General features: G+C 35.3%; 2 protein-coding genes across 2 annotated transcripts in view; both read left to right on the forward strand.

The window, feature by feature from the left end:
• Window positions 1-13,336, forward strand: part of DNAH12 (dynein axonemal heavy chain 12) — a 228,350-nt gene extending 215,014 nt beyond the window's left edge. The window contains exons 69-76 of the mRNA XM_023537644.1: window positions 1,500-1,733; window positions 1,984-2,172; window positions 3,899-4,002; window positions 5,132-5,336; window positions 9,757-9,894; window positions 10,344-10,435; window positions 11,710-11,777; window positions 13,146-13,336. Of these exons, the coding sequence (XP_023393412.1) occupies window positions 1,500-1,733; window positions 1,984-2,172; window positions 3,899-4,002; window positions 5,132-5,336; window positions 9,757-9,894; window positions 10,344-10,435; window positions 11,710-11,777; window positions 13,146-13,336 (1,221 nt within the window). The remainder of the gene's footprint in view (window positions 1-1,499; window positions 1,734-1,983; window positions 2,173-3,898; window positions 4,003-5,131; window positions 5,337-9,756; window positions 9,895-10,343; window positions 10,436-11,709; window positions 11,778-13,145) is intronic.
• Window positions 13,337-15,277: 1,941 nt separating this feature from the next.
• The window catches only part of ASB14 (ankyrin repeat and SOCS box containing 14), a 17,427-nt gene continuing 7,932 nt past the window's right edge, over window positions 15,278-24,772 (forward strand). The window contains exons 1-6 of the mRNA XM_011371793.2: window positions 15,278-15,399; window positions 19,043-19,097; window position 19,244; window positions 19,554-19,685; window positions 19,783-19,941; window positions 22,138-22,383. Of these exons, the coding sequence (XP_011370095.1) occupies window positions 15,278-15,399; window positions 19,043-19,097; window position 19,244; window positions 19,554-19,685; window positions 19,783-19,941; window positions 22,138-22,383 (715 nt within the window). The remainder of the gene's footprint in view (window positions 15,400-19,042; window positions 19,098-19,243; window positions 19,245-19,553; window positions 19,686-19,782; window positions 19,942-22,137; window positions 22,384-24,772) is intronic.

Here is a 24,772-nt window from a genome sequence, read left to right on the forward strand (position 1 = left end):
TTATATGAAAGGCATGGGAGAAGTTGCTGTTTGGAGTTTGTTTTTTTCATGCCCTTGTACAAGAGAGAAAGAAATTTGGTCCTCTTGGTTGGAATATTCCATATGGATTTAATGAATCAGACTTACGCATCAGTATTCAACAACTACAGGTAAAATTAGAAAGGAACTAATACTGATGGAGGATAACTGTATATCAGGCCTTTTGGTTAGAATAACTTATTCAATTATCACAACACTACTAATAGGTGGATAGATAGTAGTAATAATTATACTGTGGTTTAATGAAGCGTTATCTTCATCTGGATTTTTTTTTTCCTACTGCAAATAATGAAAAATCTTATTCAAACTGGCTTAAACCATAATGAAACTTATTATCGCACATTTAAAAATGCAGAGGAAGGACAGGCTCTATAGCTGGTTGATCCAGCAAAAGTTTTGTCATCAAGGACCCTGGTTCTTTGTCTTTTTGCAGAGCCCTCCTCAGTGTTGGCTTTATATGGGTCCTCATTATCCTCTACTGTTCTCCTCCGCTAAGTCAAATCTATAGTCTAGCTCTGTCAGTTAACAGAAACAGGCTGTCAACTTTACATAGAAAAGGAATTTATTGAAAGAATATTGGGTAGGTCACAGAATCACCAAGACAGCTGGAAAGCCAAGGCATCCAGAGTCCTATCTAGAATCACACCATGTCTGGTAAGAGAACCCCTTCTACCCTTGCTGAATATTAGACATCGCAGCTCACATACCTGCCACACACACACTCGTCTACTACAGGCCCTCTGATGTCATTAAAAATGATTCTTCGCTGTTCCTGCTTCTTCACTTTCTAAACCCCAGCTCAATCCAGGATGCATCTGAGTCTATTAAAAATGATTCTTCGCTGTTCCTGCTTCTTCACTTTCTCCACACCCAGGTCACAGGCCTAGAATTTAGCTATAAGGGAGGCTGGAAAAGTGAGTGGCCAGCTTTTTCAGTTTCTGTAGACTCACAATGTAAGATATTCAAATGGTCAGCAGACCCCCTCCAAAAAAAGAAAGAAAGAAAGAATATATATCCACTGTAAATCCTAACTCAGACTTTGAACTAGGCACATGACTTATATTAATTCTAGTCCTCACAGCAACCCTGTAAGGTTGGTATTATCCCTATTTTTAAGAAAACCAAAGCTAAGAAGTGAACTTGCCCATTGAGGTAGGATTTGAACTCAGTTCTGTCCAACTCCAATACTTTTCCCATTATTTCTGTTACATTTTACCAAATATGTAAATCCAACCAGACTACCACAGAATGTTAATGTTTTTCTGCTTCTTCGTTGTGGTGAGGGCCTTTATGACATGGGGCCTCATAAAAGTCACTCAGACAACTCATGAGGATAATTCATTCAACCCCATTTCTGTGTGTATAGATATATGATTGACAGATAGATATTTAATGCCATCTTAAAATGGAAATAAAGTGAAAGACTTTGTTTTTCTCATTTTATTTTTCCTTTGTTTTAGTTATTTATAAATGAATACGACACAATTCCATTTGAAGCTATCTCTTACCTGACTGGGGAGTGTAACTATGGAGGCAGAGTGACAGATGATTGGGACAGACGTCTCCTCTTAACCATGCTGGCTGACTTTTATAATCCACACATAATTGAAAACCCTCATTATAAGTTTTCTCCTAGTGGAAATTATTTTGCACCTCCCAAAGGCACCTATAATGATTACATTGAATTCATTAAGGTAACTTATGTCACTGAAAATAGGGTTAGATTTAAGTGTAATTTTTCTAAAAAGCAAATAGTGAAATATTCCTTGGTAATGTATAGGTTTAGATAAATATGGTTTCAATCAATTTTCAATATAATTTGCTTATAATAATTATCAAAAATTAGAAAAGTTTGATTCCTCTATTGTTTGTTTAGTTTATTTTAAACATTTTTGGTTTAATGTATCCCATGAAAATGTGATGCTTGCTTAATCTATTCTGTAGAAACTTCCATTTACTCAACACCCTGAGATATTTGGGTTACATGAAAATGTTGATATCTCCAAAGATCTTCAACAAACGAAGATCCTCTTTGAGTCCTTGCTCCTCACCCAGGGAGGCTCCAAACAGACAGGATCCTCAGGAAGTACTGACCAGATTCTATTTGAAATTACCAAAGATATTCTCCAAAAGGTAATCTTGGGCTTAAAATATGTTGCTTATAATGTAAATCAAAATGGTACTGAAATGGTGAGCTGAAAACTATTTAGGAGCATTATGACCTTGAGTGAGATACTGTACCTTTCTGAGCTTTAGTTTCCAAATCTGTAGAGTGGTGATAAGGTTCTCATGAACATTAAAGAGATCATGAATTTAAAGTACTTTGCATAATTTCTGGCACATAGTAAGTTCTTAGTAACTGTAGTTGTGTATAAGCTAATGAACTATGATTTATTATCATTTCTAAGCAAAGATAATAGACCTACTTATAAAAAATGTAAGAAATGGTCTGAACTTGCTGGATCAAGTAGTGAATAGTTTTTAATCTATACCTTAGGAAGTGAGGAGGCATACGGAGATAAGATCAGCACTAAACTAGCTGCTAGAGCTTTTTTTTTTTTTTCCATAATACAGCCCAATATACTTAGTCCTACTAGATACAGTGGAACGATACTCTCTAGTCTCATCTTTTTGTGCGTCTGTTAATGTAACTTTAAAAATATTATAGTCCCAAACACAGATATTCAGAATTCTCCTCCAGGTTAAATATTTCAGTCTTAGGTACTCTAACATAGCAGGAATTGACCCATAGTCCATCTGCCTTGAAAGCCCATGGACAGCACTACTCCTTAGCCTTGCCTGACACCACTCTTTAAGAAGAGCCTACTCACCATACACCAGGCTACAGCCACTGGAGAAGAGAGAGAAGCAGCACTGCCCCTGAGCCCATGGCCCCAGTGTAAAAGCAAACTAGCCTCCTCTCTAGACTGCTCCTTCTGTTGTTTGCCTCTTCTCACTTCTGACCGCTTACTGTTTCTGTGGTTTATCTCCAGGGAAAGGTTCCCACCCTTGCAAGAATGGTGGCTCTTACAAGATCCCTAACAGGAAGTTACCTGGCAGTGGAATCTGGGATTTATTTGGGGTAGAGGGGTTGTGTTAAGCCAAAGGGTTCTTGAGTGACATCACTTACTGCAACTTGGAAGAATCCTTTTACACTACCCAGGGCCCATCACCTGGGGACACTCTGGGCAGCTCAACTTTTTTAGTTTGGGACTTCCCTAATTATGAAACTTTTTTACCCCCTAAAGAGTGTGAATTCCAATGTTTTGTAGCTTTACCATCAGTCTCAAAGTCCCTTTTATCACTTCTCAAACATTCTTGAGGATTCATAGAAATCACAGACTTAAAGGCCTCTCTCCCCCTATGCCCTAGAACCCTGTGACATTCACACATTATGGCATAAGCTAAGCTATTCAGAGTCAGTTGATAACTGATTGAAAATAAATATAAAATAGTTATGAAATGATACATCAGTTTCATCAATGGAAAATAGGATTCAATTTATAAAAGAAAATTACACAACTTTTCAGAAATGTATATCTTCTACAAAATGCTTTATCCTATAGTAAAGAGCATGGGCTTTGGAGTTAGAGACCTGTGGATTTATACAGATCACCTTTTGGCTGTGTGCTCTTGGGTAGTCACTTAACCTATCTGTGCTTAAATGACCTGATTTGTAAATGGAGATAATAATGGCCACTTAAGAGGATATAGTAAGGATTAAATGAGATAGTGTATAGAAAGCAGTTAGCACAATGCCTATCACATAATAACTGCCCAGTTTTGGCTATTAGTGATATTATAGCTTCATGAAACTAATCTGAGAATAATATGTGATCTTTAAAATCTATTCTCTTAGCTACCAAGTGATTTTGACATTGAAACAGCCCTGTGGAAGTATCCCGTAAGATATGAAGAGAGCATGAATACTGTGTTAGTACAAGAAATGGAGAGATTTAACAAGTAAGGACCTATATCCCCAGTGATTCAGAAGGTGACCAACCAAAGTTGATAAAAAGACATATTGGTATTGACTTAATTTAAGAAAAAATTATCAAAACCTGCCATTTCTTTAGAATTTCCCCCTTTTTAATTTGTAACTTAATTGCATAACCTACTGTCCTAGAAATGGGGATATCTTTTATAATGTAAAAATGACAATGAAAAAGAGATCTGGTTTTAAATGTTCATTAATCAGAATTTCTCACCTGTTCACTACTATTCCCTTCAGGAAGTAAGATGGAAAGAGCATTAACTAGGCCTATGTGTAGTCACATTTTCTGACATTTTTCTCCCATTTGACATATATACACTTCCCTTTTCTTCCTGAGTTCAATCTAGATTTATTAGATACCCCATGATAGCAAACCAATTATATGCTTTGAATTTTTTAAATTGAATTTTCTACAATTCACTACTGGCTTAAGGAACTGTTTTCGTTCTGAATTTTCTAAAGCATTTCCAAGTTTATTTGGGTTTCCAGACTTGTCGACATTTAAAATAAAAGATATTAAAACACTATGATAACTTCAGTATTTCTTACACAAAGACCATATATATTTATATATAGTAACATATTACCCCTCAGTTCTTAGGCTTTTAGCCTAAAACCCTCATATCAGGTATATTTATGGAGTTCTTAGCAGTTTGGACTAAGTAGGAAGCAAAGTACTTGAAAGTGCATAAATGAATATACATTTTATGTTTCAATACAGTGTTTCTCAAGTTTCAACCATTGCATAACACCTTTATAACACCTTTATAACTTTTTCCATATTTGCATGCCACCTGTAACATTATTTATGCAATATTTTTCCATAAATCATTCTCTGCTTAAGTTAGCCTGGTCCTAAATGATACCTAGAAGGCTAGTTATATTACTCTCTATATTTAAAAATATTTGTTATTATTAAAATGAAAAATGGTCATCTAAATATAACCTAATATTACGTTACCAAGTGGGAGGTGACCATACTTTGGGAAACACCCTCATGAAGCTGTGAATGAGATTCTTGCTATTTCTTCTGAAGAGAGACACTATGTTGATATTTATTTCATATATATGTTGATGACATAATTTGCTTCCTTGCAGTTTAATTAAAACTGTACGTAACACTTTACGGGACCTTGAAAAGGCTATTAGGGGTGTGGTTGTAATGGATTCTGCATTGGAGGCACTCTCTGGCAGTTTGCTTCTTGGAAAAGTTCCAGAAATATGGGCCAAACGATCATACCCAAGTCTTAAACCTCTAGGAAGTTACATCACAGATTTTCTAGCCCGGTTGAACTTTTTACAGGTAAAAGATTATATGTTATATGTATATATACAATTTTATTTTTTGGTTGACTGGATAGACATTAGAAATTGGCTATGGTTACTTGAATGTCTCTGAGTTGAATGTGATTAGTAGTTTCATGATAATTTAACCAAAATTTCAGAATATTAAAAATTACACGTTTCAAAATACTGAGTAAAGAGTTTAAATTTTACTTTACCTAAACCCAAGTAATATGTGACATTTATATTTTTGAAGATTCTAAGTTTGTGGTTCAAACATGGCCTTATGATTTTAATACTGATGATAAATCACAAAAAGAGCCTGTGGCTTGGATTTATCAATAATTGCCGATTGTCTAAAATCAGTTGTTTCTTAGTAGCTCTTATCTCATAGAACTAGGAAAAGGATGAGTGTTTTGAAATCTTGCCCCACACCCTCCAACACACACATAAAGGATGTTCAGGGCATAGAAAAGCCAGCAAAGGGCAAGGTACTTTCTCCTCCCTAACTCCTCAGCTCACCCCTATCCTATGGTTGATGTTTATGCAGTGGTAGTGGGTTGGGAGAGCCCCAAAAATACTTTTTGGAAATTCACATAGGCATATGACCTTTCAGTGTCCCGTTGCCTTTTTGTTATATAAAAGCTTTTTTTGTTTCACCATAAAATAGATCGTGCTTGTGAAGATGGGGAGAGACAGGCTTTCTTATACATCCCTTTTCAATTTTTGCCAATTTTATTATTTCAATTTAAGTTTCTTTGATTATTTATTATTGAGCCTGCCCGTTTGTATTTTCTTCTGTGAATTGTCTGTTCATCTCCTAGGCCATTTTTCTTTTGGACTATTTTTTAAAAATTAATTTATAGGAGCTTTTTTAATGTAGATTAAACATTTAACAAAACAAACAATATAGAATAGGCATGTTAAGTGTTTAGACTCTAGAAGAGTTGTCACTTACTAGCCTCAGTTTCCTCATCCATAAAATGGGCACTTTTATCTCATAAGGTAACAGTCCATGATATGTGGTAAACTTTCAGTAAATGCAGACTATTCTTTTGTAAAATCAGAAATTGTTGAATTTTATCAAATGCTTTCTCAGTATTTATTGCTGATGATATCACTTTTTACCTTCTTTAGCTTATTATTGCCTTGAATTTTATCACTATATTTCCAAATGTAAAACCATCTTTGTATTCTTAGAAAAATCCCTCTTGGTCAGTAATACCTTATTCTTTTAATGACTTAATTGATTCTATTTGGTTGTTTTTAGAGCTTTTGATATACATTACCTAATCATCCTCCAGAAAAATTATTCAATTGTATCCCCATCAATAGTGAATATGAGTGCCTGTTTCTCAGTAATTAGTGTTCATTTTTATCTTTACTACTTTGATAGATGAGAGTGTGTACACGTAGTTGATTCCTAGCCACATCTACAACATATCTTTGATTTCTTCCTCTATATACCAGCTCCTTTCTATCCTTTATCAAAAGCATCTGACATATAGTTAATTCCATCCTCCCCTTGCCACGATTTTACTCTCTTTTTTTAATACTCCAGTTTTTTCCCCAAACTTTTCTTAAACTTTTTGGAGCTGCTTACATTTCTGTATACATTTTGTATACATTTCTGCTTACATTTCTGTATATATTTTGTTCCTGAAGGGCTTTCAAGAGTCTTTAGCTTGATCCTCTAGAGGAATCCTGGCATGGTGCCAACTGGGATAGTTTCCAGGACAAATCCCTTTTGTTGTTGTTAAGATAAAGTTCACATCAAACTCTCTACTTTCTGAAATTTGGATTTCCCCTTGAAATCATTCCAACTGAATGAGTAAGAAAGGTCTCATTTATTATTGAGCACCTACCATCCTTTACCACAAATCTTCCCTTGAATGGATCTCCCCCATTGTCCTCTTACCTTACAGAAGCTGCACAATTTCCCTATTATCTTCCTTTCTCCCAGACTCTAGAATTCACCTCCTAATGGTTCTTAGAGTTAATAAATTAAGCAAATGAGTCATCTGGCCTCCTGGACACTGACAACAGTTTAGTGGTTACTAGAGGGAAGGGGGGAGTGGTAGACAAAGGTAAAGGAGGTCAAATGTAAAGTGACAGAAGGAAATTGAACTTTGGCTGGCAAACACACAATGTATTATACAGATGATGTAATAAAATTGTATACTCGAGACGTATATAATTGTATTAACCAATGTTACCCCAATACATTTTTTAAAAGCAAATGAGTCATTTGGTGTTTTCTACCCTTTTCTCATTTCTCGTCCACCATTCACCCTATTTATCTTCCCTTTTTCCTTCCTATACCTTTTTTTAAAGCTTTTTTTGCACACTGGCTATAATCTCAGGTTAAATTCAGGATCCGATGGTATCTGTGTGAATTTGAGCAATACTCATTTTTCTGCACCCAGTTTCCTCAACTATAGAATGGGAGGAATAATACCTAACTCACTGAGTTATTTTGTGGACTAATTTAGATGATACATATAAGGTGCTTAGCATAGAGCCTGATGTGTACTAAGCACTCAGTTAATGGTAGCTAATTCAGAGATTGTATATAAGTATCTGACCCAGACACTCATGAGTGAGCAAGGGAATTTTCTATACACTTGCCTTCTAGGTTTTTACAGCTTTCTTGTGCTTAGTGCTGGTTCTGCATGGCTTGTGCCCTTGTCAAACTTCACGTCTTTCTCTACCTCTTCTTGATCTAATAGCTTGTACTGTTGCATCATCTCTAGCAGTGGTTGTTCCCTTCCTCCCAGAAAGCAAAGCTGGCTTCTTCCCGTAGTGTGCTGCTCTCTATGAGATAAGGTTCATTTTATTGATTCATCTTTTCAGTCAACAAATGTGAATTGAGACCCTACTTTGCCCAAAGCACCTTGTTAGACAAAGATGCCAAGTTGCCTTCAAGTTGCCAATAGCCTCTAAGGAGATCCAAGAAAAAAACTAATACAACATAGTAAGGGATATGTCATAAAAGTCAAACATGTGAAATGCTCTAGGAATTCAAAGAATGGAGAGAGTTCTTTTAGCTCAGGAAAGCAGATTTTATTTATTGGATGAGGTAGCATTTGAATGGGGTCTAAGGATGAATGGTTTTGGACACTGCAAAAAAAAAGGTAGAGGACCTAGAGATAGCTGTAAGATGGAAGGCACTATATAATTTAAAATGGATTCTGTTGTAAAATTTTTGACATAAGCAAAAATAAAGTTTGTTCCTTTGTGTAATTGAAAAATTAGTATGGGATATTGGCTCCAGGCAGGATTTGAGCTGGGCTAAAGACATGGTTACCTGATCCTGGCTTCTTGCACTTTATCTCTTGGCTCTAGTCTCTGTGGGTTAACCCCATTCTCAGTTAGGTTCTCATCTGATTGTAGCAAGATAGCAACAGAAACTCTGGCCTCACATCCACACAACTTCAAAGAGCTGAGAATATGCCTTTCCCCTAAAAGTCCCATCAAGAGTCTTGGCATTTCTGGCTTTGATGGGGTCGTATGTCTATTCTTGAATCAATCACTATGACTGGAGGTATGATTGGCTAAGCATGAATCACATGCCCACCCCAGGAGGTAGAGTACCACCACCAGAAGTGCTTCAATTGAGAGTGTAGGAGGGTTTATCCGGCAGAGGTACATAAGAATAGTTTCACTTTTAAGATAAGCAGAGAAAACAAATGTCCACCCAGTGCAAAGAAAAGGCCTGCAAATGGTGCATTCTGATTATAATGTAAGATGCTTGAAGGGGAATTGAAAAGGATAGAACTGGAAATACAACTGGGGCCAGATTGTGAACTATCTTGAATAGGAAGCTAAAATGTGTTTAGACTTTAATTTGGTGGAATAGTAGTAGGTCACTAAAGAATTATGCAAGATGCTAAACCTGATCGAAATCATTCATGGTGACCTAACTCTAGCAGCATCGTTATAGATGTATTGAGCAGAGAGAGGGAAGGAGCAAGGAGGTACACACTGATACAGAGAGAAGACTATGAATATCTAAACCGGAGTCGGGGCAGTGGGCATGGAGGCAGAGAGTTTAAGAAGGTTAAGGAACTAGAATCAACACATGAGGGCTACAGTTAGACAATCCATGAGATTTCTAAATATGGTTGCTTTTGAGTGGGATTAAGTAATATAATCCCCAGATAATTTACATTTAACTTTTTGCAGAAAATTTTAATCTTTCAAATTTTGTTTTATTCAGATTCATATTAAAATAAGTGAGAATTCTCCAAGAAAAGTAACTAGAAGGGCAAAGAGGTAGGAGAGCCAATATATAGGCTGTGTGTTTAGTGTCAGGGAAGAGTCCTGTGATGGAAAGTGTGGGCAACACACACGAAAACCAGAATCAGGAATTGTATGTCAAGTGACACTTGTGTAAGTGGAAAAAAATCAACATAATGCATTTTGTTTTCCCTTTATAGGACTGGTATAATTCAGGAAAACCTTGCGTGTTTTGGCTCTCAGGTTTCTTTTTCACTCAAGCCTTTTTAACTGGAGCTATGCAGAATTTTGCCAGAAAGTATACCATCCCTATTGATTTACTAGGATACGAATTTGAGGTATAGTAACTCCTTAAACTCCACAATGTATCATTACATCAAAGTCATGTATTTAAGCAAGGAGGATATGCAGAATTCTTATTTTTATAGCCCGTTATATGCGATTTGACTTCTTTTCATTCTTTGAGTTTCATGAAGAAAGTATGTATTTGTCTTGCTATCTCTGTGATAGAATTTTTATGTATCTCAATATTCAATTCAAACAATCCAATGCTTCTCTTCTATTTTAGCAAAAATTAATATGAGGTACAGTAAAACCTAGTAAAATGTTTCAAAAAGAACTGTATTATACATTTTTACATTTACATTTTACTGAAAATTTAATAGTTTAAGGAGTTATAATGTAGTGGAGTTTCCCTGAATGTGTTCTAAAGATTAGCTAATTTTTTTTTCTGTGACAAGAAGTATGGAGGGAAGAGATCATTACTAGTGTGTGCCTCTATCTTCAGGTTATTCCTTCTGATATATCTGACACAGCACCAGAAGATGGTGTTTATATCCATGGATTATATCTTGATGGAGCACGCTGGGACAGAAAAAGGTCAGTAGTTTTAACTGCAAAGACGTCTCCAATTGTAGCTGAATTATAAGTAAGATAAGCTGTCTGCTGCCCTTTTTTTTTTTCACCCAACCAAAAGGCTTTTTCTAAGGAATATGGGAAGTAATAAATAATTACAGAATTCTTGCCATAAATCATTACTCAGGCTAGGGCAATTGATGAGTATTTTTAGATCCTGAACAATTTTTAGTTAATATTTCAGTGGTCTTACTAGGAGAAAAGTTAATGGAGATTATTTTCCTGCTTTTTCTGTTTTATAACAGTTACCTTTAGTTTTGTAATATTTAAGAGCATCTCACTTTTAAACAATTTACAGTTACAGTAAAGTGTCCATTTCTACTGGTGAATGGAAAACTTTTTCTTGTATTTTGATGACATAATAAATAAATATTTAAAACAAATACTGAATTTCCAGCTTAGGAAACTAAGCAAAACTATTCCTGTTTAAAATCTATAGGGGTAAGAGAGAAGGGGAGAAGCTATTTCCCTTGGAGCCCTGCTCTTCAACAATGTATTAATAAACACAACCCTCCATGTCCAGAGTCGGGGTTAGACTTTGCTCTCAAGCAAGAACCTGAAGGACCAAGAAGGTGGTTCTACAGAGATAATTCTAAGACAGAGCTATGAGAAGACTTATCTGTGCATAGTTCATTTGATTATTTCTCTTTTATTTTTCATCATTCTACTGACATTTCTCTTAACTTACTTTTTCTTATATATGTATCCATCTTTTTCTTCCTTTCTTCTCTCCTTCTTTCAAACAAATACACAAACAAACAAGTAATATAGCATAGAGAAAACAAACCACATTTTCTAGACAGATCTATATTTGAATCCCGACACTGGTGCTTAAGAGCTGTGTTACCGTGAGAAGAGTACTTAACCTTTCTGAGCCTCCACTCTTCATCTATGAAATAGGAATAGGAATGGAGAAAGGATTATCATGAGGGTCAAATGTTATAGCATAGTGTCTGCCTTACGGATGGTACTTAAGAAACAGCAGAAATTGATACTCGTTCACTGTTTGTCCACGTAGCCTTTCCATAATTTTCTTTTGTTTCTCTCAATTCTTCATTGCTTCTTCCTTGAGTTTTTTGGTGGTGATTGTTGTCATTGTTATTTATTTATTTATTTTGCATTTTTTCCTTGCACATCTCTGGTTCTCTTTTATATTAAAAGCCAATGTCTAAGTTGCAATTTCTAAGAAGCGAATTTCATATTATTTCTAATAAATATTTGTCAATTTCTCTTCACAGTGGATTACTTGCCGAACAATATCCCAAACTTCTGTTTGACCTGATGCCTATCATATGGATAAAACCAAGTAAATATACCTCTCTCTAACAAAATTTCTTAGCATTCTAGGGAGGATCATGATAGTTTTTGTTTGTTTGTTTTCAAGAAAACAGAAATTTATTCTTTCCCAGTTCTGGAATCCAGAAGTCCAAAATTAATATCATCGGGCCATTTAGAGACTCTAGGGGAAGGTTCTTTCTTTGCCTCTTCCGGCTTCTGGTGGCTGCTGGCAATGAAAGATAGTTTAACTGCTTCCCCAAATAAGTCTCTGCTCAAACCTATTAGAATTTTGTTCAATTATAATAAACAGTGACTTAATGTTTACATTGGAAATACACTGTTCCCCCTCTTTTGTATTGCATTTATATTATTTTAGGAATATCATTCTATGTTTTTTCCTCTTATCTCATGGGATATAACATGTTCTTTGCTTCTCCCCCACACTTCTACTTTTCAGAGGCTAAAGCTTCCCATCAATATTTTGATTCTCAAGTGCCTTTGAACACTTTTCAGAGACACAAATAGGCTTGACACAGTCTCTAGCTAGCGACTAGAGTTTGCAGGCTGTAAGAAACTCCTAGGCCTAGAGGCCAGTCAGGTGCCTCAAAGCATAGACATTGCAAGCCATATGGGATGCAGACCAATTTTGTCCCCTTGGGAAAGCAACTTGCTCTTTCCTTCCGCCATCATTTTCCCACAAGTATGAACAAATGAGGTTCATTCTTTCATTTTCTCTAATTTTTTTATTCTCAAATAACTATAAATAAAAATATTTACAAATCACCCATAATCACTACTCAATCTTAATGTTTTCATTATTAATGCAGTTCAATTATAACTATGAGAAATATGGCCTTAGTTTACAAAGACTCCTAATATCTCATATCTGGATTTTCAAGGATTGTATATAGATTCTTTTTGTGAGTAGGTAAGAGCTGGTATGTTTTCCTTAGTAATAACCTACTGAAAACAAATAGCAACTTAAACTTCTTCTAAGTTAAGAGTTTCTTGTATTAGAGCTCAACCAGCTGTGTTTCTCTTTTTGTGTCCCCTTGCCCCCATTACCTATGCTGTATGTTATTCCTTCTTTCTTACTTTCTTCTTTTACTCCTTCTCGCTGAAGGCCTTTTGAGATTTGTTTTCTTGCCTGCTAAATGATCAGGACTTTAAAAGCAATACCTTTTGGACCTAGGATCATGAACCAGATGAAATCACTTTCTTGTTTCATAACCATAATTACTATATACCAACTGTGAAAAAAACTTTAAAATGTTCAATTTTCATAATCATGATCTTAAATTTAGTATTTTTCATTTTATTATAAGATTTGTAGTTGTTCTTTTAGTACCAGTACTGTTTTCCCTTTATCAAAAATATATATTTCTTTTCTTTCAAGCTAAAAAGACTCAGATTGTGAAGTTGAATGCCTATGTCTGTCCCCTCTACAAGACAAGTGAACGTAAAGGAACTCTTTCTACTACAGGACATTCTACTAACTTTGTCATTGCAATGTTGTTAAAAACGGACCTCCCCACTCAACATTGGATCAAGCGTGGGGTTGCATTGCTTTGTCAGTTGGATGACTAAATTGGACAAATTTAAGGAATGTCTAAAAGAAGTAAACAATACATTGTTTTCACTTACTTCAAAATATATATAGTAAAAAACTAAGTATCTTGGTGTCACTCTTTTAAATGGTCTTTGTAAAAGGTCTTTGGATTGTTCTCCACCCCAATATACCACTCATGCTTATAATACAGCCTTTTAGATGGACTCTTGAGATCACAGTCAGACATCTATGAATGGAAAATGTAAAAGAATTGTTTCTTTGAAGCATATAAAAAATCTTTAAAACTTTTCTTTCTTTCCTTTTTTTTTTTTTTTAATTTGGATGTGTATGTGAAAACAGATTTGGGGAGACTAACTGGATAAAATTTAATGAAATCAGAAAGCATCCCTTTTTACAATTGTTAAGTCATTTCTTCAGCTTTAGAAACAGTTTGCTTTCCACTTACCTACCTGAAGTGATTATACACAAACATTTTCGATAAACAAATAAATATATTGTAAATAAGGAAAATATTACAACAATTCCAGAACTAAACCCCTTATGTCATACTTTAAAAATATTGATTCTTTTTCTCACAGTACCCCTGTGACTAGGAAAGGAAACTGAGAGCAGTGAAATTGATATGCAAAAACAATAAGACGGCTGGAGGGCAATGCCGCACATGTGGGGTAGAGTTGTGCTTCTTGCATTAGCTTCATATTTAATTAGAAATGCCAAGTGGTCTCATTATTTTTAATAGTTAACATTTTTCTTATTTAGTATGCATTCATAATATTAGTGTACATTAACAATTTAAAAATATTTCAACAAAACAAAATTATAGTCAAAATTTTGTTACTTTGTGTGGAGTTAATTCCTTCCTTAGAATTCCCAGGACACTTCAGGCTGCAGCTTTGTGACCCAAGGAAAATGTAGGTGCAGCTACACAGTGAATCAGGACTATTGGAACAGTCGTTTTTGATAATTTGGTCAGAGTAAAATATTTGGCCTCTCAAGTGGAAATTTGATTCTGATTTGCAGTGGCTATGTGCATGAGACTGAAGAGAATGAATTCACTTCACATGGACAATCCCCCACAAAATGATTTTATTCCAGGAATAAAATGTTTCATCCCTTAAATTTGATAAATATAGCAGGTGTGAAAAGAGATCATGTTTCCAAACAGAGGTAAGCCACATATAAAAAACGAGAATGTGCCAGACTGTCTTATGATCAAGTATTTATAGTAGAGCTATTAATAGAATGGGGATTACAGGGTAGTGGAGATCCTAAATATAAATGAAAATTCTCATGTGCTAATCTTCAACATTGAAAACTTCATGCTGTCCTAAAGGTAATAACAAAAGGCGAGAAGTCTTTGGTATGTAATCAAACCTATTCTATGTTAAAACTGAAATATTCTTTTAAAACCATTAAGATATTGCCTAATAAAATATATTGGTTTTTACTACCACTATTCCTATTATATATCATATTATGAAAGTACAAGTATTCCTATAACATCTTTATTATTAATATTTGCTAAGTAAATATCTTTTTCAGCATAACACTCACTGTATGTAGGAATGATGTTGTTTTAGATGAGTGCTGTAGTCACTTAGAAAAACTCATAAGCCAAGTCTAAAATAGATCAAAATGAGCATTTTCATTTTTACAATGGTACTGACCTAAATTTTATGTGAAAAGTTGTTTTTCCTGCGTAAGATTTAAGTAAATGGCTATTTGTGGAAATTTCTCATTTATGTTGAATCTGTGGCAGTTCAGAAAACTGTTTTAAGTTTATGGGAAATTTTTTTTAATGAATATTTTGTTTTCTAAACTTTATATTTTCTTTATCCTATTAATTTTGTAGTTTTCTGAATTTCATTTATAATTTGAAGCAGCATATAATCTGTTTTCACAAATGGAAAATATTTTTAATTCATTTTGATTTTAAAGTAAATCTGTCCACACTTCACATGGATAATTACACCAGTGATGAAGACATAAATGATGATTTTGATATTCAGCTCATCATTCAACAGAGCTTACAGGATATTCACAAACCAAGAACTACACAGAAGGCACACAAAGATGAGAGGTAATGGTATGTCCCTGGCAATGTATAAGTGTTCAACAATTGGGACTTGTCATTAGCCTGACTCTAATGTTGTGACAAAAGCAGGAGAGAGGGTCAGAATCCAAGGAGCTCCGTAGATATTTAGGATATTTATGAGACGTGATGCCTGACCAATCAGGAGATATTTGGAAGTAATTCAGCAATAAAGAAAATAGTTGAAGGAGGTTAGCAGCAAATCTGGGTGAGAAGATACAATCTGGAAATGAGGAAGAAGAAATACATGAGAATATAAAGGTCTAGAGAACTCTAATGCATCTTGTCTTTGGGGAGCTAAGGAAATGCATAAATCTGACCAAGACACACAGAAAGTTTATCTTCAACCTTAGTGAGATTTGTGGGGTAGGGCCTGGCCTTTAATCTTCTCAAAACAAAAGGAGTAATTATGTAAACTTAAACCCAGAGGAGAATAGCTCTTTCTGAAGGGTGTGGATTCAGAGTGTTGTTCTGACAACACTAAGAAAGGACCCCATGGATCCCTTGATGTAAGAAAATTGCCCTGGAAGTGGGCTATCTACAGCAAGATCACCTAATCAAATACATTCTGGCTGATCAGCAATCTCAGCCCCCTGCACAATTACTGTTGTTTTTCAGGGGTGATGAATCCTGTTTGCTTGTGACGGTGACCTCTATTTGCCTGCTGGAGATAAAACTGAGTAAATATATTTTAACCCCAAGAGATTTTATAATTAAATATAGAAATGTTGAAGTACATCAAACCTACAGTATTTTTTTTAGTAACAAACTCATGGAGTGATCACCGTGTGCCATACTATTTTAAGCATTTCATAAATATTAACCCATTTAAATCCTAATTCTCATTACCTCTCTGTGTGATGCATACTATTATTATCCCTATTTAGAGATGAGGAGACTAAGGCACAGAGAAGTGACTTACTCAAGGTCATAGAGCTAGAAGTAAAGAGTCAGGCATCCTGCCCTCAGAGTCTGTGCTCTTTACCACACTATTGCTACACTTTTATATTAAATTTAGGAATAATCTATAAAATAATCTTTAAATAAAGTTTTATAAAGAAATTGTTTTCATTAGATTATCTGTTGTATTAACATTGTGATTAAAAATTTTCATGTTCATTGAGTAGCTGACTTTGAAATCATGATTTTAGGTTGAAAGGTATGAGATTTTGATTAAGAGTAATGAAATGTTTCAGAGAAATTATAATTAGCTATAGTTAAAAATTTCAGTTATTAGACTTGCAAGAATGGAAGAAAATTAAAAAAGCCTGCCGAATTGGGCAAGCACTTGAAAGAATTAGGAAACTAGAACATACTTGAAACAGATGAAATAATTCCTCCCCCTCAAAAAAAGATGTCCCCATCCTAATTCTGAGACCCGTGAATATGTAATCTTATATGGCAATAGATAACTAAGGCTGTAGATTAAACTAGACTGTTGTCTATCACCATACAGCAAAATTAACTCAAAATGGATTAAAGACCTGAATAATAAATTGCATAAAAGAAAACATAGGTACTACACTCATGGACCTTGGATTTAGAGAGGATTTTATGAATTTGACCTCAAAGGCAAGGGAAGTAAAAGCAAAAATAAATGAATGGGACTATATCAAACCTAAATCTTCTGCACAGCAAAATAAACCATCAACAAGGCAAAGAGGGGACCATCCAAATGGGAGAATATATTTGCAAACAATGCCTCTGATAAGAGGCTAATATCCAAAATATACAAAGAACTCATACAACTCAACAACAAAAAAAAACAAACAATCCAATTTAAAAATGGGCAGAGGATCTAAACAGACACTTCTCCAAAGAAGACATACAAACAGCCAATAGACATATGGAAAAAAGCTCAGCTTCACTAGCTATTAGGGAAATGCAAATCAAAACCACAGTGAGATACCATCTCATAACTGTTAGAATGGCTATACTCAACAGGACAAGTAATAATAAATGTTGGAGAGGTTGTGGGGAAAAAGGAACCTTCATATACTGCTGGTGGGAATGCGAATTAGTACAAGCACTATGGAAAACAGTATGGAGTTTCCTCAAATAACTAAGAATTGAATACCATATGATTCAGCAATCCCTCTTCTGGGTATTTACCCCCAAAACCTGAAAACATTTATCTGCAAAGATATATGCACCCCAATGTTCACAGCCACATTATTCACAATGGCCAGGACATGGAAGCAACTGAAATGTTCATCGATAGATGACTGGCTAAAGAAGCTGTGGTACATATATATATATACAATGAAATATTACTCAGCCATAAGAAATGATTAAATACTGCCATTTGCAACAACATAGATGGATCTTGAGATAATTGTGCTAAGCAAAATAAGTCAGACAGAAAAAGTTGAAAACCATATGATTTCACTCATATGTGGGCTATAAAACTGAAAACAACAAACAGAGACTCATGGACGTGTACTGGATTAGTGATTACCAGAGGGAAGGGGTAAGAGAGGTCAAATATTTGGTGATGGAAGAAAATCTAACTTTGGGTGGTGAATACACAATGCAATATATATATATATGATATACTGTTGAATTGTACACTTGAAACTTGTTTGATCTTATCAATCAATGTCACCCCAGTAATTTTTAATTTTTAATTTAAAAGAAGGCTGCAGGTAGAATTAAAGTGGCTAATCAGTTGACTTGAAATAAAGAGCTTATCCAAGTGGGCTCAGTGTAATCACAAGAGTCCTCAAAAGTGAGAGGAAGGCAGAAGAGAGAGAACCTGAGAGATGGCAGGGTAGAAGGATGTGGCTTTGAGGACGGAGAAAGGTGTCCATGAACCAAGAAATGTGGGAGGCCTCTAGAAGCTGGAAAAGGCAAAGAAGCAGACTCTCCCTAGAGCCTCCAGGAGGAATGTAACCTTACCAACACCTTGATTTTAGCCCACTGAGACCCATTTTGTACTTCTGAACTGCAGAACTATAATAAATTTGTACGATTTTAAGCCACCAAGTGTGTGGTAATTCCTCACAGCAGCCATAACAAATACAATACTAAATCTCTAAGTACAGTTTTAAATATTTAAGTGAATTTAATTGACCAAATCTTAAGTAGGACAGATTGTCTAAGGAAATTTATTCTCTTCAATCTGGGTTCATTGAATAATCAAAGACGACGGAAGGTGATAGTCCTTAATTTCTAGATTTAAAAACAATATAATCATAAGTGAGCTTTAAAACTTTATTTTTAAATATTTTAATAAAATATTACTTCAAAAAGTGCTAATAGTGTTTTCTGAGCACAGATTCTGACCATGAATATTTTTTTAAAACTCAAACCATGATTTTTAAATAATTTTGGCTAGAATCATTGACATTATAGAGTGACCATTAAGTTTTACCATCTGATAATGTGATATTTCAGTCCTAGGCAGGTTTGAATCAGTAAAGCAAACATTGATTGAGGGCTTGCAGTGATCCAGGCTCTGACATAGTCCTCACCCTGGAATGCATTAAGGGTCACACTACATTTTGGAAATATTGCTATATTTTTGTTCATTCCTGGTTAACTACTATTGCCTTTACCCTTTCCTTTTGTTTAATATCAAATATCTCAGTCTTTCCTAAGTTTTGGAATTACATTTTTTTTTCCTATGCAGCTTTCATTCCTTTTTGAGCACTGATTGTAAGAAGATAGTCGAAACAATAGCGACAGTTAAGTACTCTTCTTATTCCAGCCCCTTCAACTTGTGGTAAGATGTAATGACGACAAATGGCAGGAATTTCCTCTAAGTTCAGGAAGCCTAGAGGCGGGTTTTCTCGAATGCTGAACACTGTGGGGTCCACAGCTGTTTGTCAAGGGTCTGATGTGGCATTTCCTGAGAGAAAATACTTCAGCACAACTCAGCAAAGAGCTTCTGGGCTTCTTGATGGACAGAGCTGTTTTTCTGTATGTGACAAGATGATGGGAATTCACAGGCCCTGGTGGTATGGAATGCTAGATGAAAGGCCTTACTACTTGTTTGACCTATGCCATTTAAATGTCTTTCGTAAAAGGTGGTGCTATTCTGTTGTCTCATACACTAACCTTAATGGTAGAATTCAGAAATAGCACGGGCTGCCTAGTAAGTGTGCCACATGCAAATCTGTTTTTATTTGACTTGTGAATAGGTGAGGAAGATGCATTGTCACACTTGACCAAGTACCATTCTGCTTTTGATGAAGCAGATGGAATAGGCTGGCTTCCTCTGCATAAGGCTGCAGTGCAATCAAATAAGAACATTTTGGAAATAACCCTGAAAGGTAAACTCCCTTTATAACTCTTCTTGATACTTCTGAGAAATAAATTTAGAATTTATTTCTATGTCTTAACCTGTGTGGTCTAATGGATTTATTTCAGCTTCGAAACCCAGTGTGTGGGAGCAAACCACCCACAATGGTGAAACACCACTTTTTTTGGCTGTCAGCAATTGCCTCTTAGAAAACGTCAGTTTTCTTCTTCTCAATGGCTGCAATCCGAATGCCAAGAATTTTGAAGGCAATTCTCCCCTTCTTACAGGTAAATTAACACCTTGTCTCTAGAGAAGAGTCTGTGGCTCTGAGTATCCTCCATGACCATAGATTTCAAAGACAGCTTTTTGTGCATAGTTGCAGCACTGTCACTTTATCCCAGCTGACCAGGCATAGGTACCTGACCCTCAAGAAGCCTTCTATAGGCTCACCTGTGAAGTGGTCTGATCCAAATTAGGAACTGACCATTTTGCATGGTGCCTTAATTGATCCATTTGATTCTAGTGTAAGAAATATAAGTGGGGAGCAAAGTAGGAAGCAGCAGCCAGTGGTCAGTAAAGATGGCAGATTGAATACAAATGACTAATTTTGCTCCCTCTTGAGTCTTCACTAAAATTATAGTTATTTTCTTAAGAAGATAGGATACAAAAGAACGGGAAGAACAAGAGAGGAGACAATAGCATGATTTTTTAAAACCTGGAGAGCAGATGGATGAATAGTGACAAGAAAGCCAAATCTTAAGTTGGTAGAGAGAAAAGCAAAAACCAGCACAATTATATCAAAAAGCAGGAAAATTATTGGCAATAGTTACCACATGGAGCACAGGTGAAGGACAGGCAGCTAAAATAGGAGGATTGGTTGAAAACTATTAAGAAACAAGTAGTCTTATCTCTAGATCGTTCCTCCCAAGCCACTCTGCTGGGACAGACTCCTTCCAACCCCAACAAAATTCCATAGATTTATTCTCTAGATAGTTTAAACAAAGGTTTTCTGGACTGAGGGATATTAGGGAAGGGTGGGAGTTCTAGATTGAAAACATTAAATGGAATTAAGCTAACATTGGCTTAATTACTTAACACCTCCTGCCCCTTCTCCTTCACCAGGATTCTAAAAGTTGACAGGCAGAACTTTACCCTCTAAGAGGAGGCTTCTCTGAAGAATTTGATCAGCGCAAAAAGAAAGAACTAAAGATAGTGAAATTACGGGTTCCCCAACAAATGACCCAGGCATATCAACCTACAGTTAAGACCACAGTCCACAAGCCCCACCCAATGTTTAGAATTTCCAATCAGCTTTTTAGTCCGCAACTTTTAATCATAAGCAGATAGCCAAGGATTATCTGAGGACAGTCTTCAACAGATATAAACAACTTGGAAGACAGAGTTTATTTAGGGAAAATAAAATACAGTGGAGAATTATTCATTTCTTCAGAGAAATTTATGAAAATTAATGAAATAACAGATAGTACCAAAAAAATCAAAGAACAAAACAAAATGCTCTTGAAAATTAAAAATATGATAGTAGAAATAAAAAACTCAAAACAAATGCTGGGAGATAGAGTTTAGGAAAGCTTCCAGAAGATAAGAAATAGAAAATAGGAAAGGAAAAAAAATAAGAAAACTGGAAGGACAATCCAAGAAGAGCAACATCTGAATAATAGGAATGCTAGAAAGAGAACACACAAAATGGAGGCAGTATATTATCATTAAAATAAGTCAAGAAAATGATTTCCTAAATCAAAGGACATGTATTTCCAGAATGAAAGGGCACTCTAAGTGCCGGCTCGATGAATTAAAAAAGACCGAGCACCCTTGGCACTTTGTATTCCCAGTCTTAAAGCAATTAGAGTACTTTCTATGGCACATTATAAATGGTTATGAGCAGAATTCATATTGGTTCAGCATCTGGCACCTGGCAAGAGTCCTCACACACAGTTGATGCCAATAATTAGCGAACGGCTAGGGAGATGAATAAATTAATGTGTTTCAGAATCTTGAAAGCTTAAAGATTATCATCCAAATGTGAATTAACAGCATAATAACAGAAAAGCCAGTTAGAGAATTTTGGTTAAAAAAAAATGAGGTTAAAAATAATTTCCTAATTATTGCTGTTTTTGTTTTTAAAGAAGCTATAAGCATTTCTAGGATTGTACTGAGTACTTAAGTCTCAATTCTCTTGAAAACATAAAGATGATAAATAAAAATTTCATGTTTATGTTTTTCAACCACATAGGCTACCAATAGGCAATGAATAATTGGTCATAGCTTACAGAAAAACAAATAGCCTATTGATATAAAACACTATTAACATTATTTGATATATGCCTCAGTTTATATAATCCATTTCCAAACACAAAGTGCTGGCACATGGAGGTAGGTAAAAAGAGCTCCTTAAGATGCCTGAGGGACACGCTGGCCTTAATTTCCTGTTGAACATAATGCTTACCTTACTTTTAATTTCCCAGCTGTTCTACATGATGCCTACGACATGGCTGCCTTGTTGATCAGCCATGGGGCAGATGTCAATCTGCGGTGTAGCAACGAGAGAACAGCTCTCCACGAAGCAGCCAAGCTGGGCAGAAGGGACATGGTGAAGCTAATGCTGGTTTCTGGAGCACACCCTGATCCACAGAGCTCCTACGGATTCACTCCTCTTGCTCTTGCTGCCCAAAGTGGGCACACTGAAATCATGGAAGTATTACTGCAGAAAGGCAAGATTTCCTCTACAGTCAGCATACTACCTAGGGGTAACATGCCCAAATGTTCTCCTCTTCATGAAGAGCTTCAAAATAATTGAAGTTAATGTTTTATTTAAGCCTACTACAAATATTTGAAAGAAGTGTATGTTAATATTGGTGACTAGAAAGCCTAAAATAGTCAGAGGTTGAATATTTCTTATTTGGTGTTAAGTAATTTCCCTAAAATTATTAGGATGCATTCAGATTACTCTTACTTAATGTTCCCGGACAATGCTGAGAAGATGGCTGTTTTACATTTGACTCTTTTCATGTTGTTGTCCTTTTCTAGATTCATAGAATGAAAGACCCCATGACATCCCCTACACGTTGTCTCTGCTTAAGCTAAGTCATGAGGCAGTCCAATCTATTATCAAATGACCTTAGTTGTTAGAAAATTCTTTCTGATTTCTTTTTTTTGGGGTCCCAGTTCTTCCCTCTAGTAATAACCAAAACCTTGAGAGAAGGGAAAGGCAACTTATATTTATTGAATACTTTCTAAGTATCAAGCATTAAACTATCTACATTGACACATGGAATCTTCTAAAAATCCTGTGAGGATTATCCTCATTTTACACTTGAGGGAAGTGAGGGTCAGGGATGGAACCAGTTGCAGAACTTCCTTTCAAACATACCCTCCCCTGCCACCAATGTTATCCTGTTTTAGATCCTGGTTGAACTAGCAGAGAACATGGCTGAGTAGTCAGGCATTCATCGTGTTTGAGGAGACCCCATTGATGACTGTGAGATGAAGCAAGATAGTATCTAAAGCTTTTTTTTTTTCAAAGCAGCGAATCTTTACCAACACTTAATAAAGTCCCAATATTAGAATTGTCTTTATTCCCTCCCTGTTTGTGTCCAGAAACCTTATTTCTTTCTGAACAATAACATGGTTCTCCAATATTGTAGACTACAAGGACTTCTAGAATTGAGAACAACTTTCTACTTTATAGACTTATCTAAATTTTTCCTACAATATAGAGGAAGCTAGTTTCCAATCAGTGGCCATAAGTTTTAAATGAGCAATACCAAAGATGTCTAAGTCATTAGCCAGAATAACAAAAGAAAACATTGGATCCTACATCTATATAAAAAGAGTAACTCTATACAAAAAGAGTAACCTTTTCTATAGATCATTGATTAAAATATTAAAAAAAAAAAAAGGAGAGCCAACAGATTTTAAATCCTTAATCCTTCAAAAAAAACCAGCATCAATTGACTTAAGTGAGGTCAGTGAGTGAGCGTTTCCCTTAAGTGACCCCCTAACAAAGTAATTTTCATAAAGTAACATAGCTAGGAAATACCAGAACCAAGATATAAACCCATATCTGTCTCATTCTAAATCATATTATTTTACCACTCTGCATTGCTCAAAAAGCAACACGACATCAGAGAAATGGGCCCTCGGCTTGGCTTACAAGCACATGAATCCCAACTACCTTGCTTACTAGCTATGCATCTCTGGAGAAGTACTTATCCTCAGTGAGCCTCAGTTTATCTTTAAAATGAAGATATTAGCATCTACTTCTTAGGGTATTATGAAGATTAGAAATTATGCACATAAAGGAACCAGTACATAGTGAGCACTCATTACATGGAGGCTTATTAGATATTTTTTAAAATAATTTTAAAAAATTTTTTTAAATTACAATTGGCATGTGATATTAATTTCAGGTATACAGTATAGTGATTAGGCACTTATATAACTCACAAAGTGATCACCCTGATAAGTCTAATATCCATCAGACACTGTATATAGTTATTACAATATTATGACTATATTCCTCATACTATATTTTAATCCCCATAACTATTTTCTTTCTACCAACTTGTACTTCTTAATCCTTTCCCATTTTTCACCCCCAACATCCCTCCCATTGGCAACAATCAAAATGTTCTCTGTATCTATGAGTTCTTTTGTTTTGTTTATTTTGTTCTTTAGATTCTATACATAAGTGAAATCATGTGGCATTTGTCTTTCTCTGTCTGACTTACTCAACACAATACCCTCTAAGTCCATCCATGTTGTTACAGATGGCAAGATTTCATTCATTTTTTATGGCTGAGTAATATTCCATTGTATATACATACCACCTCTTCTTTATCCATTCATCCATTGATGAACACCCAGGGTGCCTCCATATCTTGACTCCTGTAGGTAATGCTGAAATGAACATATGGATTCATATGTCCTTTCAAAGTACTGTTTTGGGCTTTTGCTGATAAATGCCCAAAAGTGAAATAACTGAGCTCTCTTTTGTCTCTTGTTATAGTCTTTGTTTTAAAGTCTATTTTGTCTGGTATGAGTATTGCTACCCCAGCTTTTTGTTTCCATTTTCATAAAACATCATTCTCCAACCGTTTA

This window comes from Pteropus vampyrus, unplaced genomic scaffold, assembly GCF_000151845.1.
Source record: "Pteropus vampyrus isolate Shadow unplaced genomic scaffold, Pvam_2.0 Scaffold195, whole genome shotgun sequence".
Lineage (NCBI taxonomy): Eukaryota > Metazoa > Chordata > Mammalia > Chiroptera > Pteropodidae > Pteropus > Pteropus vampyrus.